The 18,416-nt window shown below is 39.3% G+C and overlaps 1 protein-coding gene across 2 annotated transcripts in view; it reads left to right on the forward strand.

Annotated features, from left to right (window-relative positions):
- The window catches only part of LOC108925065 (collagen alpha-1(V) chain), a 37,980-nt gene that overhangs the window by 1,807 nt on the left and 17,757 nt on the right, over window positions 1-18,416 (forward strand). For both annotated transcript variants that reach the window (XM_029252758.1, XM_029252759.1), the window contains exons 4-29: window positions 2,600-2,692; window positions 3,835-3,891; window positions 4,346-4,399; window positions 4,709-4,762; window positions 5,381-5,434; window positions 5,882-5,935; window positions 6,979-7,032; window positions 7,582-7,626; window positions 8,561-8,614; window positions 9,083-9,127; window positions 10,392-10,445; window positions 10,638-10,682; window positions 10,990-11,043; window positions 11,865-11,909; window positions 12,056-12,109; window positions 12,298-12,342; window positions 12,577-12,630; window positions 14,095-14,202; window positions 14,888-14,941; window positions 15,306-15,359; window positions 16,049-16,093; window positions 16,385-16,438; window positions 16,552-16,596; window positions 16,800-16,853; window positions 17,042-17,095; window positions 17,329-17,382. In XM_029252758.1, coding sequence (XP_029108591.1) covers window positions 2,600-2,692; window positions 3,835-3,891; window positions 4,346-4,399; window positions 4,709-4,762; window positions 5,381-5,434; window positions 5,882-5,935; window positions 6,979-7,032; window positions 7,582-7,626; window positions 8,561-8,614; window positions 9,083-9,127; window positions 10,392-10,445; window positions 10,638-10,682; window positions 10,990-11,043; window positions 11,865-11,909; window positions 12,056-12,109; window positions 12,298-12,342; window positions 12,577-12,630; window positions 14,095-14,202; window positions 14,888-14,941; window positions 15,306-15,359; window positions 16,049-16,093; window positions 16,385-16,438; window positions 16,552-16,596; window positions 16,800-16,853; window positions 17,042-17,095; window positions 17,329-17,382 — 1,437 coding nt within the window. The remainder of the gene's footprint in view (window positions 1-2,599; window positions 2,693-3,834; window positions 3,892-4,345; window positions 4,400-4,708; window positions 4,763-5,380; window positions 5,435-5,881; window positions 5,936-6,978; window positions 7,033-7,581; window positions 7,627-8,560; window positions 8,615-9,082; window positions 9,128-10,391; window positions 10,446-10,637; window positions 10,683-10,989; window positions 11,044-11,864; window positions 11,910-12,055; window positions 12,110-12,297; window positions 12,343-12,576; window positions 12,631-14,094; window positions 14,203-14,887; window positions 14,942-15,305; window positions 15,360-16,048; window positions 16,094-16,384; window positions 16,439-16,551; window positions 16,597-16,799; window positions 16,854-17,041; window positions 17,096-17,328; window positions 17,383-18,416) is intronic.

Raw genomic sequence — 18,416 nt, forward strand, 5'->3', positions numbered from 1 at the left:
CTTCTCCTGTTTTTTCCATGTTCTAATGATTTCACAAGGAACATTTTATGTGCTGCTACAAGAAGAAGTGGAATTTTGGGAATTTCTTCTAATCACATGGTGGAGAAAATAGGTGTAATGGGCAGAAAAGGTATTTTTTTCCATCATACTGTAGCCCCACCTGGTGGAGTATTAGTTTGCTCTACATGAAAACCAACTCCAGATATTGTACCATATTCCCTGTAATATCACAGAAAAGAACCCCTGGAAGTAATAATCTATATTGTCAATACATACAAAAAACACTACATCTGTTTTTAATATATGTATGGCAGAATCTTTGACTCTACATAACACTGATACATACTGCTCTAATGTCACTTGGCTGCACTGTGCATTTAAGTCTTCTGTAAATCACTCCAAGCAGAACTAAGCAGAACCAAGTGCTCAACAATGTGTCATGTTGCCCCATAGCTATGTGATGCAAAAACTCTTTGACATTTCAAATTTCAAGTTTTCAAGTTTTCAAGTTTGCAAGTTTGACATTTCAAAGTTAAGACAAGAGAACATGCATGTAATTGGTATATTTTCTTATTTTTCTTCATTAATATAATACTGTTTGTTTTAAGGTAGAAAATCATACCCCAGGTTATTTACTAAACTATCTACCCAAAACTGGTTTTATTTAACAAACATCTTCAATCACATAAATTCCATTAGAAGATAGAATGGGATCCCTTTAGAGAATTAGGAGAAGGATTGGATTTCTCGGACACCACACACATACTCAAGACAAAGTGGGAGCTTTACATTTGCAGAAAGTGCTGGAAGAATTGTGTTCTCTCTTCCAGTGATAATATGTCAGGTCTAGTGAATGGAAGCTGTACTCTGTATACCAGGGAGAACCGTGGAGAAGCCATGGGGGACATGCTGCTTCAGCTCTGTCCATTTGTCTAAGAGATCCACAAATTGGGATGGGTTGGGCCCAGTGATGGGCTGAGTCAGACGAAATTCTGCGTTATCTCATAGTGGAACAGAGCTCATTCTCACTTGAGGGCCGCATAGAGGTTTCGTTGTGAGGGATAAAGAGGCTCTGAGCAGCTGTGCGGGGCTGTTTTCCCTCCTCTTCAGTCCCAAACTGGCCATTGGCAGGGCATCATGATTTGGGCCCCAGAATATACCTGGAGAAGGGCCAACCTGTACGTATTGTTTTTGCTCATTCTGCATGAGAGATTGCTGGCGCAAGAAGACCTGTTGATGGAGTGCTTGAATACATGGGCAATATCAGTTCTCCTCTGTTGAAAGTGCCTTTCTATCCAACACACTCAGCTGGTGGATCCATAAATCACACAGGCAACACATTTTTATGTTTGCTTTCTGTAAAATTATATAACCAATGTGTCACAATGGTCAAAATACTGGCTTTATGTGGCTTTTACTGTTGCAATCTGGAATTACCTTGCAATTATATGAATCATTTTGTATTGTTTATTTTTCTCAAAAAAACACTTTTTCTTGTTCTGTTCAGCTGTAAAAAATAGTTCAGAATTCCTATTTTTACATTTGTCTTAATTAGGAATTTTTGAAAGGCTTTATTCAAAATCATTTTTACAGTCTTTAATGCCTGACTGAATTTGGATACTTTAATTTTTGAGTGTTCTCTCGTTTGTATTTACCATTTAGAGTATGACTTTACACTGATCACACATATGTTTTGCAGTTAAAATACTAAACTAATTTGCTTGTGTGCACTAGTACTTAGCTTAATTTAAAGGTTAGTATTTCAGTTATCACGGTGATATTCTTTCATTTTTTAAGTCAGCTAAAAAACGCAATTCAGCTCTCTTCTAGACATCTGGTCTAGGTGACACAGCTATGTGGTTTTAAACATTTCCCTTATGTAATATAATGAAATTCCACTATTACTGTTTTCCGCAGGTTGAGGGTTTGGATGGACTTGGGAAATGCAGGAAAATCACCTGTGCTGTAGTTACACTGTGCAGCCTGCAAGGGGCAGCACTGCAGTAAGGGCTGGTTTCACAGGGGTAGAGGGTGTGATTTAAAAGTGAACTGAGGAAGAAAAGAAGTGTTAGACAGTTAGACATTTGCAACAGCTCTCATGGAACACGACAGATATAGTTATGTTTACTGTAGTGTGTTACTGAAATGTTTAAATATTCAGTCGAACATAAGTGTGTGTCATACGTATATAAATGATAAACGGTGTACGAAAAGGCAAAGCACGGAAGTTCTCGGTTCTGACTGCGTTGTGGCGGAATGACCTTCCCCTCTCACTCAGAACTGTGAAAACTCTGTCTACATTCAAGAAGGGTCTGAAAATTCACCTTTTCCGGTCCTATTTCGCCCAAGATCTCTCCAGCTCATGTATGGTGTAAATGTTCATGCACTGTAACTTCAAGAGCATCCCTAGATAAGCCGTTATACAGCTGTAGTTCCAGTACTGTATGTGATTGTTTGTGTATCTTATAAAAAAAAAAGAAAAATCGTAGGAGGTTAACAGGATTCATCTATAAAATGTGAGAAAAAAAATGTATGATGGAATGTTAGTGCAGTATGTGTGGATTTATTTGAGGTTATGTCTTCCCACCTTGTCCTCCAGTTCCGCTTCAGTGCCGGTGGGGATTCGGGACAGAAAGGACCCGCTGTGTCAGCGCAGGAGGCCCAGATGCAAGCCCTCATGCAGCAGGCCAGGGTGAGTGTGCCCAGCACACACACAAACACTCTCACTCATGCATGTAGAAAACAGATTTTTTTTTTTTAACATAAACTTTCATCATGCAATAAATGATTCTCTCACACATTTACACGTAAATACAACAGAAACCGACAGACGCTTCTGCACACTTTAGATGCTTGTGGCTTCACGCACGGTTTGTATTCATATTGTAACAACAGACAACTCAGGGGACCAGAGTTTCTGCTTTTTATTTTTATTTTAATGTGCACTGCAATGTGCAGTACAGCCACAAGCCCTTAGCCCTCAAAACACATAAACTCACAAAGGACATAAAACATAAAACATACTAGCAGTGGGCTGCCAGATTGTACAAATTCACATACTGTACATTGTTGCCCACCCCATCAGCATTAATACAGTTTCATCAGACACTTATTAAACTTGATTCATAGAATACCTAGATATATATATATATATATATATATATATATATATATATATATATATATATATATATATATATAATATAGGTATTGAGGGGCATCTTTCCATCATCCATGGACCATATATATATATATATATATATATATTATATATATATATATATATATATATATATATATATATAATGGGGTGCGGTGGCGCAGTGGGTTGGACCGGGTCCTGCTCTCCAGTGGGTCTGGGGTTCGAGTCTGCTTGGGGTGCCTTGCAATGGACTGGCGTCCCTTCCTGGGTGTGTCCCCTCCCCCTCCAGCCTTACGCCCTGTGTCCGGTTCCCTGTGACCCGTATGGGACAAGCGGTTTAGAAAATGTGTGTGTGTGTGTGTGTGTGTGTGTGTGTGTGTGTGTGTGTGTGTGTATATAAATATATGTGTGTATATATAGATATATATATATATACCTACCTCATGGTCAAAGAGATGATGGAAAGATGCCCCTTGTCTTGCTGCTACAATACATCTAGACTGACCTAGATGCATCAGATGAAGAAATACACTCACAGGCACAGACTGACTTCTGTGTGAATGAAGGCTTAGCAGTGTAAAGACATCATCCTGTCATGCACAGTGTTGGAGTCCCATACAGATGACAGCTGCTGTCACTGTATGACACTCTGTGTGATGGTTTGTGTCATTTATGGCCCTTTCTACCCACAGCTGGCAATGCGTGGACCAACAGGCCCCATGGGATTGACTGGAAGGCCAGGACCACTGGTAAGTCCCTCGGTATCTACCCCACACACTCGGTCCTGTTTGTCTCTGAGCGCCGAGGTTTAATTCATTCAAATGTTCCTAGTCTCAAGCAAGCACAATAAAAATATGTAAATACACAATCTTCCATATTCACATCACTCCTCTTGAATGTTTAGAAATGTTTCCTTAGTGACCAACATCAACAGCAGCTGGACTGTAAGTGATGGAGATGTTGAAGTGCTTCACAGAAACTTTAGATTTGTCTTTTCTAATTTTCACTTGATATCATTCCTCAGCATGAGATGTTTGACAATTCCAGTTATGAATTTCACTTTAAAGGCTTTTGGTTTACGTTGCATTTGCATTTGTTGATTTTGCTGACACTTTTCTCCAAAGCAACTTGTTGCTGAATGTTAACTTACTCACAGTGATTCGGGCTGCAGTATGAAAGTGCTGACTTTACTTTCCTTTGCAGGGTCCTCCGGGTATTGCAGGACTGAAGGGAGAAGTAGGGGAGGCAGGTCCACAGGTACTGTTTTCTCTGAGTCCACTTAGGAGTCAAAACCATCTGTTCTCTGTCTTAATGTTAATGAAGTGTTTCAGTGACGCTACTCTGCTTCGTTTACTTAATTGTCTGAAACATAAATTGAAATGTTGGCCTTTGCAAATAGATTAAATACGCAGAGGAGGTAATATTACCTTATTTTACCACACTCAAATTTTCTCTGCCAGCTATTATCCACTTGTCCTTTAGATGGCATGTAGAGTATGTGATGAAACACTAAGCCATCATTGGTTTTGGCATCATCTTAGATTATTTGATCTCACTTTTTTTTAGGGACCACGTGGCTCCTTCGGTTCCCCTGGGCCTCCTGGTAAACCAGGAAGACGGGTGAGTCATCTGTTTGGGTTTGCATGATTGCGTGGCGGAGAGCCACTTATGGTGCCGGAGGGAGAATGCACAGAGGCTTTCCAGGAAGACGAAAAACCAGATGGCAGGCTGCTTTGGTTATCCCACCATACTAATATTTTCTTGTGGTGAACTGGACTCCAACCCCATGCTTCAGGTCAAACAGGGCTAAGTCCAAAAATTTCATCAAAGAATCACTCACCTTTTACTCAGAAGCTTGCTATAAAGTAAAACTAATTTAATAAAAAACTGATAACACATTAAAACATACCTGAGTTGACTGGCTCCTTTGATATTCCTTGCTTGATGTCCTGCTTTGAAATAAATGGACAGGTTACAGTAGTTTACCTGTAACAACTGTAAAAGTGAAATATTTTAAGCACCAAAATAATGCTGTAAAAATGGAGCAGTAAAGACAGGAATCTCTCCGACCAAAGACGAAAAGTGGGACAAATAGTTTTCCCTCTGTTTTACAAACAATTTTTTGGGAGAAATAAAAAAAAAAAAAACAAATATTAATCGTTATGTGAAATATGTGTTTTGGCAACAATGATCACATCCTCTTAATCCTTATATTTAGATGACTTGCTTTGATTTCAGGGTCGGTCAGGAGCGGATGGAGCTAGGGGTATGCCAGGACAGACAGGATCAAAGGTAAGTGAACTAACCTGTCTATGTTTTTACGAGTTTAACATGAATCCTTAGTGTATTTATCGCTGCAATAACTAAAGCAGTGTCTACCCTCTACTGTATGTGCTTTTTATGCAAACTGTATGGTTTACTGGACTTTTTTGAGTTTTTAGATTAGCCAGCTCACATCCAATTCTTCTTACGCATCTGAAGTTAAAATATCGCTCAGTAAGATTAATAAGGCAAATATAAAGTACAGTTTTTCACTTTCCCCACCTGTTGTGGTACTAGAGTGTTGTGTTGCTTTTCAGTCATTAATCATGACTCAATTGTTATATGGCTATGCCAAAATATTCAACTCTTGAGAAAAAGATAAACTTCAGTCTTCATCAGTCTGTCTTTTGTGAAGAAGAGTGTTGTACTGCCGTTTGTCCTTATTGCCATGGCAACAATTCTTTCTTTAATTGACAGGGTGACAGAGGGTTTGATGGTTTGGCTGGATTGCCTGGAGAAAAGGGACACCGAGTAAGAATCATGTTCCTCCTTTTTCTGCCCTTTTTTCCCTTCATGATTCATTAATGCTAATTAGTTTCACATTTTGTTTAAACATTGTTTGTTCCTGAGGCTACAGCCTTGTTCAGGCCTAAACATTGTTTTAGACCGCTTCAGGAACAGAGTACGCTAATTTTCATTGTAGCTACTGTCATGCTGTGCTGGTGTTTTAGGCTGTCAGAATTGTAGCACTTTGAATATCTGCATTCATGCACACTTGTTGAGGAGCATATTGAGGTCTTTTTCTGGTCAAATGTGCAACCAACAACGTGTCAGGCTATTCTGAAAGCTGAAAGAGGCAATATGCCTCTTGAGTGTTGCTGTTCAGCGTTGAAGGGCACTCAAAACGGGCGGACGAACAATAAACGCAGCGTACAGACTGGGGGTTGCCAAGCCCTCTGAAAGTCATTCACATGTACGTGAGGCAAGATCGCATGTCAAGTCACCACTCTCTCATTCGTCAGATGCAGACCGAGTGACGATACTGTATGCGATTTTACTCGTTCTGAGGGCCGCGTGTTCTGTTGTGACACAAATGGGGCGAGATCTCCGCCACGCTCATGCCTGTAAAGCTGCAACTTGTTCAGGAATGAATGAGGCTGACATGCATCCCCTTCGGCAAAGGGGGTATTTTCAATAGATGGATTGAACTTTGTATGGACAAATCCTTATAAGCACCAAAAATAACCACCAGTGCTGCAAAACAAAAGAGGTCCACTGTTTGGCTCTATGTGTGTGTGTGTGTGTGTGTGTGTGTGCATGTTTATTTTGCACTGGCAGAGATGAAGTAGAGACTTATGACTACACTACAGTACAGTATTACTGAGCCTGCCTACTGCCACGTGTTTCTGGCATTGTAATAATAAGAAGCAGAACCTTATTTCATGTCTATTTTCATGTCTCAACAACCTCAGTGATCTGATCTGCTGTTCAACATTTAGACTTGGCTAAGTCCTTTAGTTGCCTTGATTGGTTACTCTGGGTAAATGCCTTTGTCTTTCTGCTTGGGGTCATAGGGAGAGTCAGGCCCCATGGGACCCCCTGGACCACCAGGAGAAGATGGTGAAAGAGTAAGAGGACTCTCATCTTTATCCCTTCTAAAAACCCCAAAGAAAAAAAGCACTTTCTTTCACTGCCTCTCCTCCATAAATTCCTCTTGTTGTGAAACCATTATTTTCCATTCTACCCACAGTTCCTTCCTGTCATCCAGTTCATATCATCCGATATGTTTTTTTTTTCTCTCGATCATCTACTGCTACCTGTCTTCCTTCCTACTCTTGTTTCCCCAGTTAACCAATTTCCCTTATTCTTATTTCTCTTAGCAGCTGTCTAAGACTCTTTCTGTTTAATTTTTCATTATGCAATATATTACTTTTGCCAGCCGTTAGGTATCATTACATCACAGTCCTTAGGTCTACAACAAAACAACAGAGAGAGAAATGATTTATTATATAGATACTTTGCATTGCTGACCCTTAACCTATTGCTGTTATATAACAGACATGGAGCTCAAGCCAGATCATCATACAAATTAATCCAGTTATTCCATGGAACCTCCACTTTCCTCTCTTTTAGTGAAGCAGTTATTAATGAAATCTAATTGAGTCTACTTTTTTCAGGGCGATGATGGTGAGATTGGACCAAGGGGTCTGCCAGGTGAACCTGTGAGTATTTTCCCCCTCAGCCCTGTGTACTATGCGCATATTTACATTTTCTGCACCCATGCTGTATAGCATACCAGTGCTGAATAAAAAATTCACACTGCATAATCCGGTTTATAAGTTTGGAGCCGATGCATCAAAATGTTTCTGGGCTGCAGAAATTTGCCAGTGGAGACTGCAGCATCCTTTTTCTGACCTTCATCCTTCGGCTTATTTCTCTTAGGCTTTGCTCTCTTCCATATCCTACTTCTGCTCTAGTGACAGGTTTGGATGTAAAGCAGCAAGAAACCAATGGGAGAAGCCTTAAAATATTTTTTCATTTGTCTTTTTCTATTAGACTTTCCAGAAATATTTTTGGAATATAGCCTGATGTCTCTCAAAATGTTTTGATAATTATTCATTACATTGCCGTGTTATTGCCAAGCAGAATTGCAAATTAAAAGCAATGACATTGAATAGAGTGTATGGAAATGGTTCTGATAATAATGCAGGATAAACTGTAAAGAATTTGCTGCTGCATTACCTACAGGTATCCATCAGAGGGCAGAATGAGTTGTTCTTATGTGTGTTGCAATAAGAGAACTTCATGCCTGACTCCATGCAGCACATTAGCCAGTGTATGGAGAAAACATGCAGGAGTCTCATCTCTAACAACATTGCATAGAGTTACCTCATTCTGAGCAACACTGGCAGTGGGGTTCTGGGGGGGGGGGGGGGGGGATGATGCTAGAAGTTTACTGTTTACTGTTTTATTCATCTCATTGCTCATGTCCCCCCTCCTGTGTACAACCAACACTTCCATGCCCTTATTAATAATGCCTTTGAAATAGGCCGCATGCTGTTTTTAATTGCACTCTTTATAATGTCAGTCTTTCCGTTTGTTTATCTCAAGGTGGCAAGGTGATGTTTTTATAATCCGGTTTCTCTTATTCTTTAGGGACCCCGTGGGTTGCTTGGACCGAAAGGACCCCAGGGACCTCCCGGTGCTCCTGTGAGTATGCCTGCCATTCTAATTGGCACTATTGTGACTTATAATGAGCCCTGGAAGTGGCTCACTGCTCATGTTAAATCAACAGGTACACTGTGTCTTGAAACCCCGACACTTGTGGCAACTGTGCTGTAAAAGCAACAGTTGGTATTTGGAAACACCTCATGAAAATTAATAAAATACCTAATATATGTTCTGGGTAATATTTCTGAGTATTTCACAGACTTAGCAAAAATTAATGAAAACCTTAAAACACACATTTTCATTACTTCAAATGTTCTTTTTTACAGCATATAGCATGTTTTTTTTTTTTTTTTTGTTTATAGTGTTTGCTTGTTTGTGTCATCTACTTAACCGTACAGTTAAGAATCAGTACAACTATAAGGACACCACAGACAGTAGATTTGTACATATTTCACCTCTATAAATTTGAATCCACAGTTTTTGATTTAATTTTCCTGTTTATTATAGGGTGTAACTGGTATGGATGGCCACCCTGGACCCAAAGGAAACATAGTAAGTCTAAGCTCATCAAGTTTGAAAGCATAAAACTTGCTTCACCCTCACAGTCCCAACACAAGCAGGGAAATAAATGCTTTTCTCATCTTTACCAGGAAATCAGTATGTATGCCTCATATTGAAAAGTCTCTCTCTGCTGTCTGGTTCTTGCGGACTTGGGCTCAAGGCTGATGTGGCTTTGGCTGTAATTCCAAATCAATTCTGCAGAAGACTAAGGCCCTAATGAGACCTCCACAGTTCAAAGATGGACCCGTTTATGATTCTCCGTATTAAGCGGAGAGAGGAGACTCGAGTCATTCCTGGACTGCGCCTCGTAACTGATTGCCAATTAACTCTGACGAGGCATTTTGGTTTAATCAATTTTCGTCTATATGCATGTGTGTGCTGCCCACATAAGCGTGGTAATTGTGGAGCAGAGTAATTGCCTGTCACTCTGTTCTAAAGACATGAATTCAGATAATTAAAAGCAACAGTTTAACAGTTCCTAATCACTCTCACTTTGGATGTTCATTAACTCACTCTCAGAAGTGTAAGTTCCTAGTAGGTAACGCACAGTTTGAAATCTGTACAGAATTTCAAAAATGTCAAAAATGTCAAAAGTGTAATAAAATGTAATTGTTTTAGTAAAACAGCTTTGACAGGTGTAAATGCAGTGTATGGTCCTAAAAAACTGAATCCTGTTTCTTGACTATGTTGAAGCTGCTGAAGCTGATTATGAGTTTGAGCGTGGAGGGATGGCTTATGACCTATGTCAGAACTAACAAAAGGCATGCTCTGTGTCAAAAAGAAATAATTGGTGAGCTTTGGTGCTTGAAACCCAATAATTTGTAGTAAATTTGAAAGAAGTTGGGGGAGTACACTCAAGCATAGTAAAACAAAATACTTTAGTTTGTACAGCACTGACACGTTTCATATCAAGATACCTCCCTAAGCATGCATGTGCATTTCATAAGGAGTGACTTATTCAAGTGATATTCAAGCTCATCGATTTTGTGGCAAGTTATGACATCCTAGTTCTTGGACCAGCTGAGAGTAATACAGAGCAATAATTGAGCAATACAGAGCAATAATTGGTTACCATTTAGAATGTATTCTCCCAACTTTTTTTCCAGCTTATGGCTGTGACCTCCCATGTCATCTTTGTACAATGACACACAAATGACTCCATGTAAGGCTACTGTGACTGATGGACTTTACTGTCTGATAAAGATCAGTATAAAACATTATCGGACCAATATAATTCGTTACTTTTTACTTTCAGGGACCACAGGGGGAGCCTGGACCACCAGGACAGCAAGGAAACCCAGGAGCTCAGGTAAGATTATTTAAAGAAACGTAGGCTGGGAGTGGGCAGATGACTTTCATTATGGTGCTTTTTTGTTAATGTGTATGTTATCCAGAATGCACTGAGTAGCCTAATAGAGTACTTTCACCCTACATTCAAAGGTATGACGTTTTATACAGATAGACACTCTGAGGATTTCACTCTGTGTCTCAACATTTACAGGGTCTTCCAGGGCCTCAAGGACACATCGGCCCCCCAGGAGAGAAGGTGCATGTCACACTGCCCTGTAGAGGAAATATTTTCAAAAACATTACACTGTATATAATGGCCTTTATTAACATGTTTCTTAAAGAAATATGATCTATTTATCCTGTTCCTCATTCTGATTGGTGGTGTAGCCCCTTTGCATTAGTTGATCCAGAAAAAGCATTTCTGCCTTGTTAGGATCCCTAATGAATAACCATTATATTTTGACACTATGTCAACAGTCCCCACATATTTGACTTAGCAGTCAACGAGTACACGGTGCTTCTGTCTCTTTCTCTCGCTAATAATGTTCCTTGGTCCTTTCCAGGGTCCACTTGGGAAACCAGGTCTGCCAGGAATGCCTGGAGCCGATGGACCCCCGGTGAGTCCTGCTTTTCTCGTGCTCTGTAAAATATGGAGGTTGCTAACGACATGGAAGGAGCGCAACAATGATCCCGAGGCTCTTGAAAATGAGTTTTTCATGCTCTTATGCCTTACAAGGTCAAGCTTCCCCTCATGTTCTGCTTTTGGTTGGCAAAGTCTTTGTTCTGACCCCCACCCCACCTGCCTCTCCTGTTCCCAGAGCATGGTCAACCTTGCTAATGAAATCACTACTGGTGCGGACCATGGCCTGAGAAGAGGGCGTCAAAGCAGGTGGCTCTAGTGAAGAAAAGAGAGCACCAGAGGAAACCCAGTTCTGCTCTCTAGTTGTTATCCAGCCCTCTTATAGTGCTGCCTGCGTTTGGCTCTCCTCTGTGTGGCTGATGGTCATCACTAGGCCTCTGAAGAACACACAGTTGTTGATGATAACCATCTTGCTCCTGTTCAGCTGCTATGTGTAACAAGCCAGTAGTGCTGTTTTCCAAGAAGGGAGTTCATTTACTCCACCCCTTGATTCGCCAAGGCAGTCCCCCCGAGTATACGAACCAGGTGTTAGTGGTCGTCGGAAGGGCTTGGTTATCATATCAAATCATCATCACTAAAGATGCTGGAATCCTAGCCTACCCGAGGCCTTCAGTTGCAGTTCTTAATTACTATTTAATGCTCTTATACTCGCCTGCATTCTGAGAATTAAGGCAAGAAATTTCACCCCAGATCTTTAATTTAAACAGGTTTTGGCAGGATGTTTGCCAAGCTATACCTGCTAATATGCATAATGAACGCAGCTTGTTTAACAAAGAAATCTTGTGGAATAATTGGCAGGGTCACCCTGGAAAAGAAGGACCTCCTGGTGAAAAAGGACACTTGGTGAGATTTTTTTTCTGCTGTTATGTCCTAATGAATGGAAGAAACTGTAAAATGAATTGAAAAAAGTAGGTAGGGCAAAGTATCATGAATTATGCCGCTCGAATTGCATTCATTAATCTTGTTTTATTTTTTTTTTTTTTTCCCAGGGGCCTCCTGGCCCTCAAGGTCCAATTGGGTATCCTGGACCAAGAGGAGTGAAGGTCAGCGCTGTCTCATATCAGTAGTGTTCTTGCTGTGAGATATTAATATACTGATGCTGTGCTGTGCTGATGGACATCTTTGATTCCTCTCTCCAGCAGTATATTCTCAGACCAGATACTGTTGACTGTATCTAACAGTATCTCATCTTTGCACTCTTCCTGGCAACGTAACTGTGTTCTTTTTGTAGGGAGCTGACGGAGTCCGTGGTTTAAAGGGAACCAAAGGTGAAAAGGTAAGAAATGAAATGCTATGTGATTAGTAAAATGAAAAAAACAAGTAGCTACAGGCTCCTTGCTGTGTATTCCATGCTATGATTAATTAGCCATTTTAGTCTTTAAGTCAACTGGATGGTTTTTTTAGAACTTTTACTATTATGTTTTTGATCATAAAAATAAAGAGATTGTGTCAGGGTTATTTTTGATTTCTGATATTTGGGCTAATTTTCTAACCTCTTTTCCTTTCTCAGGGAGAAGATGGATTCCCTGGTCCTAAGGGGGATATGGGCATCAAGGGTGACAGAGTAAGAACTTCTTTGCTTTGTAGAATTTAATTTCATTGCAAATGAGAGGCTAATTCAATAACTTTAATAAAAGAGTTAACCATTTTCAGATGCAATTGTAACCTCGGTTATTATTGTCGCTAGTGCTGGCTGTTGTTAACATTACAAATCATTTCTGTTAAAGTAATATTTTCCACTTGTGAAAATATGCACAGAGAAATCACATTTATTTTTCAAAGGTACATTAGCAGGGCTCCTTTAACGGACCTGAACCAGCATCTTTCAAGACTTGGACAAGTCCTTATCAACCATACTTTTGCTATTGTTCAGGATGAGTTTAGCTTATGATTATTATCTGTACAACCGGACTGAAATCATTCACCGATCAACACAGCTATCAAGACCATTTGCATTGTCGCATAAGTTGCACTAACTCAATGTACCAGTCACTGTTTATGGATAATAATGAAACACCCTTTCTATGTTTACATCTCATGCTGGAGTTTCTCCAAGTTTCGGATAACACTGGTGTCTCATCACTTCAATTATGACAAACTAGAAACGCTTCTCATAGCCATCCGTCAGAAAAATATGACGTGAACAATGATGGAATACTTTAATTTCGAAAACCTCAGCAGGGAATTCAACTGATAGTAAATAGTACATTTAAGGGACAGATTGAGGGAATTCAGCAAGAGTACCTTATTGCTTCCTGTTACCCCAATCTCAGGCATGGTTGGCTTTAAAAAAGCCCTGAAAGTTATTTTAAAAATCAATACCTTGTTAAACCTCTTCAAAACAGTGCGGAAAAAAAGATGTTGAAGTCTGTCTTAGAACATGTGACGTTGAAGCCTTTTGAAAATGTGCTATTCCCTGATAAAGAAAATGGATTTCAACAACGCTCTTTTTAAAATGCACAGAGGGACGATGCCAGTAGAATTACAGTGCCTTTATACTTGACTGGTCTAATGATCAGATGGAGTGGGAACGTTACAGATGTAGTCTGGCGAATCACCAAAGTAGAAGTCAATCATTAGTGCAGATATACTACAAGATGCAGAAGACAATTAAGGAATTAATGTCATAAGATAGGTTGAAAATGATATGACTAGATATGATAAGATTTCTGTTCCTCTTTGTTTTTTATAACTGCATGTGTGATTAACTGGAGTGCGGAGCTCATTCATTTATTTCAAGTGTTCATTTTTGCTAATTAGTTGTTAAGTGTTCACTTTCACAATGTTCAATGATTTAAGCAGATTTGGTCAAGTATCATTTCAAAGTTGCAATTTGAAGCTCTTCATGGGTGTCCATTTTGCAACCTTTTAGCCATCTGTGGGGATTTTAATAGGATACCACGCCTACAATATGAATATTTGGAGATGTTTTCATTCAGTGTTGTTCAAGATTTTTCAGTTTGGCTTAAAAATAATGAGAGCATACCACAATATGTCCATTATTAATTATGTTTCTTACCATCTATAGGGGGAGCTAGGGCCTTTTGGACCAAGAGGTGAGGATGGTCCAGAGGGTCCCAAAGGGCGTGGTGGTCTTCCTGGTGATGCAGGCCCCCTTGGTCCAACGGGTGAAAAGGTAAGGTTATAGTTTGTCTACCATCGGATTCATACCTTGAAATAAATTTTACATGCACAGTTTGTTTGCACATTAAAGTGATGTATTTTGTAAGGGAAATGTCGTTCTATTCTTTCCTTAAAAACAACCTAGCAAATCTATCTGTTGCCTACTATTTACGGTAGCTGTGCATTTCAGTAACCTCCTTGCTGTTTTTTAAATATGCATTCACTTTAGCCATGATATGACTTTAATGGGCATGCACGCAAATTAACTTGTCTTTTATACTAGGAAAAAAAAGAGTAATGAAGAAGATATATATGTGGGGAGAAATTTTTGAAACTTTGTCTAATGTTATGTTCAGGTTTCTACCTTTATATACAAAAAAATTGTTATAAATTGAAATGTCATGTACCTGAACTAACGGTAATTTCAAAGCTGCAAATTTAGGGCATTCTGACATATATTTAAAATTTATCATTCGGACAAGATCATACAGTATATAGTAATTCTACTATAGCATAGACACAACATAAGCTTATACATACAGCTTGGAGATCCATTTTTTTCATTCGCTATGTGCAACCGCTTTTGTACATGTTTCTGTGCACAACAGCTTATGCAAATACAGAAGTTTTTTCTGCTCTATATTTGCATTAAAATGTGTATGGTTTATTGATGCATCCTGCTTTATTAACATTTACAGGGCAAGCTTGGAGTTCCCGGTCTGCCAGGTTACCCGGGACGACAAGGTCCGAAGGTAAATTGTGTCCTCAAGCTGTGGTAAGGTGGTTCATGTGTCACAGGTGCCTATACCTCTGCAGAAACACCAGTTACAAATGAATTCACTCATGCAGATCTTTGGCTACATGTTATTGAAGGTCTTCGATTAAACATGACAGTTAGTGCGTTTCGAGCAGGCCTAAGGCCCTCTTTTGACAGTTCAAACTTTGAAGCAAGCACAGGACATGTTTGAACCCTGTTGATCAAAGTGAATTAGATTCGCTATGCTGTTTGGTGTCAGCTGCACTCATTGCACAATACACTGCTGCGTAAGTACTTTCCACTGTTTTGTCTTTCAAAGGTTAGTAATTGAATTTCTATCTTTTTTGCCTTCATTTTAGGGGTCCCAGGGGTTCCAAGGCTTTGCGGGAGCCAATGGAGAGAAAGGCACAAGGGTATGACTTTAAGTTTTGGTCGTTCAAGAGTCAGGGTAACATACTTAAATATTTCTATCTCACAAAAATAACTATGCAGTTACATTTGTTTTATCTTACTGGAGTTTATATTCCTTAGTAAATTTACAAAAGAAATAAGAAAATTGCAAGGTTTAGTCCTTACAATAGTTCCAGATGTGGTCCAAGATTCAATGAATCACAGAGCAAGGTTGTCAGAACATTGTGAACATTTTTTCAGAGTTATTTATTGAACTCTGAAAAATTATTTTAAGGCTTTCCATCTTAACTATCATTTTCCTATTCACATACAATGTCACAGAGATACTCAATCAGCGTGTTCTCATTCTAACTTACTGTAAGTGAATATTTTATGGCCTTTTATTATTGATTATCTTTGCTTTCAACAAATGAAAGCAACAGCTTACATTTTCCTTTGAATGAAACATAAGTAGTTGACAATCCTCAAGTATCATTGGTATCAGTGAAGACATAATTAAATTATTCTGAACTGTAACATGCTCGATGGTCGATGACAGTAAACTAATGATATAATCTCATACCTAAACTTCTAATGTAGTCTACATCTGTCAAACTGTCCACCTGAATTTCTTTCATCTCTCTTGGCTTCACTGTTATGTTTTTGAGATATAACTTTCCTTCAATTCTTGCGTTCTTGTGTGCTCCTTCAGGGAACAGCAGGAAAACCAGGTCCACGTGGACAGAGGGGGCCGACAGTGAGTATCCTCAGTGACACTGGAGGTGTAGCAGAATTCTTTCATAGAAAGTGAAAATTGTATGTAGAACTTGAAACAAAAAGGAAGAAAGAAAATGGAGAAATAACTACAGTAGAACTGAATAATAAAAAGTAGTATTCAGAATTTGTTAGTACATTTCTTTAGCTCAGCACCTAAAGAATCACATTTCTGGAGTGTAACTGAATGTAGAATAACAATAACCACAGTTATAATAATGACTTTTGTGTGACAGTTGCATCTCCACCCTCACTATTTCTTGCTGTGTTGTAGGGTCCTCGAGGAGAGAGAGGTCCCAGGGGTCCAACAGGAAAGGCAGGGCCAAAGGTGGGTCAGGGGATTTTTATGAAGTTTACTATGAATTAAATACAGTAATATCCCTTACTGGTTCATGAAAGAACCTAATAAATCTAATAAATCCTCCCCTGTCATCTTCACAGGGCACTTCAGGAGGTGATGGTCCCCCTGGACCACCAGGTGAAAGGGTATGAAACATTATCTATAACAATTATACAATAAAATTGTCAATTAAAATCAGTAATAAGATGGTATTCAATCAAGTAGTTGCATCAATGATGTCTTTGCTTTTTTAATCAAATCAGTCCTGACTAACCTTTATGGGGTTTTGGGACTGTACAGCAGTAAAATTAGAGTGATTTTCCACTAATCATTTGGCTTTGTGTTACAGGGCCTTCCTGGGCCTCAAGGACCAACTGGATTTCCAGGACCGAAAGGCCCACCCGTATGTCAAGAAGCTTTATGAGAAATGCCCTTTTTTTCACATTTGATAAATGGGTCTTTGTTTTCTGTATTGTTTTACTGTGGAAACTTGGAACCCTTTTATGTGAAAGAAATATCCTTTTCATAGCTATTTTTATTCTCTGTACTACCAGTTTTCCCTGCAGACTTATATTCTTATATCTCTGTCAGGGTCCGGCAGGGAAAGATGGACTGCCAGGACACCCCGGACAGAGAGGTGAAACGGTGAGTGCCTCATTTTTATCACACAATGGCTTGCTTCCCTCTGTCAGGCAGAGAAATTAGTAGCAAGTAAATTAAAAGATAAGAACGGGTGACGTACAGTGCCTGCCAAATGCATACTCTGCACTATGATGGGAGATCATTAGGTAGTTGATTATACTGGCAACCTGAGGAGATGTTAAGAACACAAGCTTCATTTCCCCACTGTGCCCTAAAGTGTTCGTCTTCCTCCACAGGGCTTCCAAGGCAAGACAGGGCCTCCTGGGCCTCCTGGTGTGGTTGGACCTCAGGTGAGTCACTGGTTAGGACCCATCATTATAAGTTTCTACATTCCCGTATGGCTCTAAAACTCAGAGCAAAATACTCGTTCAACCATTGTGGAGTACTTCAAAGTTTTGGCACAAATGGCTTCCTTAGGCCTACCCCGGCATTTTTTTAATGAAAACTTTGTTTTAGGAGCACTATTTTCCACAGTACAGCCTCTGCAAGGTATAATCTGGAATGCCTTTCTGTTGTACTACTACAGAGGTGTAGTGGCCTTGGATTCTTGTACCACTACAGGGCTATACCTTTCAATACTTTTTCATATTGTAAAATTATAGTTTCAAGGGAATAACACAATACAGTATATAGTTCTGAAGACAGTAATGCAGGTAAAGAGATGGGAAAATGAATTAAAAGAACACAAGAAGTAGGCAATTTTTGTGAGGACTGAAAGTGTTTGCTCTAGAGAAACAACTGAAATGTGTGGGAAGATGTAATGGCTAGATAAGATAATGTTTAAACTACTGATGGCAGAATTTTTTTTGTGATTTTTTTTCCTGACATTTCCTTTGGCTTTCTTGAACTGCTGATTTGTAAATCAAATGGGTAGATGAAATTTACTTTAGGTTATTCACCTTCTAATATATACAGACACCCCTTTACTTACGTGAATTTGACTTACGTAAATCTGGATTTATATGAAAAATTCCTGACATATACATTAATTACGGATAGCGCTTACGCAAAACACCTGAAATACGTTAAGCGCAAGTTGGCGTAGCCAGACAAGGCAGGAATCAGCATCTTCCCAGTTCCCACATGTTTTTAGCAGTGAACGCATCTCCTCTCGTTAGTGTAGTGTTTCTTTTTTGCATATTTTTACTCAGTTCATTATTCGCAATGCCTGGTGGTAAACGTGCACCTGAAGTTAAGCGAGAGTCGTCTCGCAAGTGTACATCAATCGATTTGGAGAGGAAATTGAAAAAAAAAAAGATATTACGGTATTTAATGTGTCTGACATTTACTAGAGAATTCTATTGTGTCATTTTTTTATACCTGT

This window comes from Scleropages formosus, chromosome 6 (assembly GCF_900964775.1).
Source record: "Scleropages formosus chromosome 6, fSclFor1.1, whole genome shotgun sequence".
In the NCBI taxonomy this organism is placed as follows: Eukaryota; Metazoa; Chordata; class Actinopteri; order Osteoglossiformes; family Osteoglossidae; genus Scleropages; species Scleropages formosus.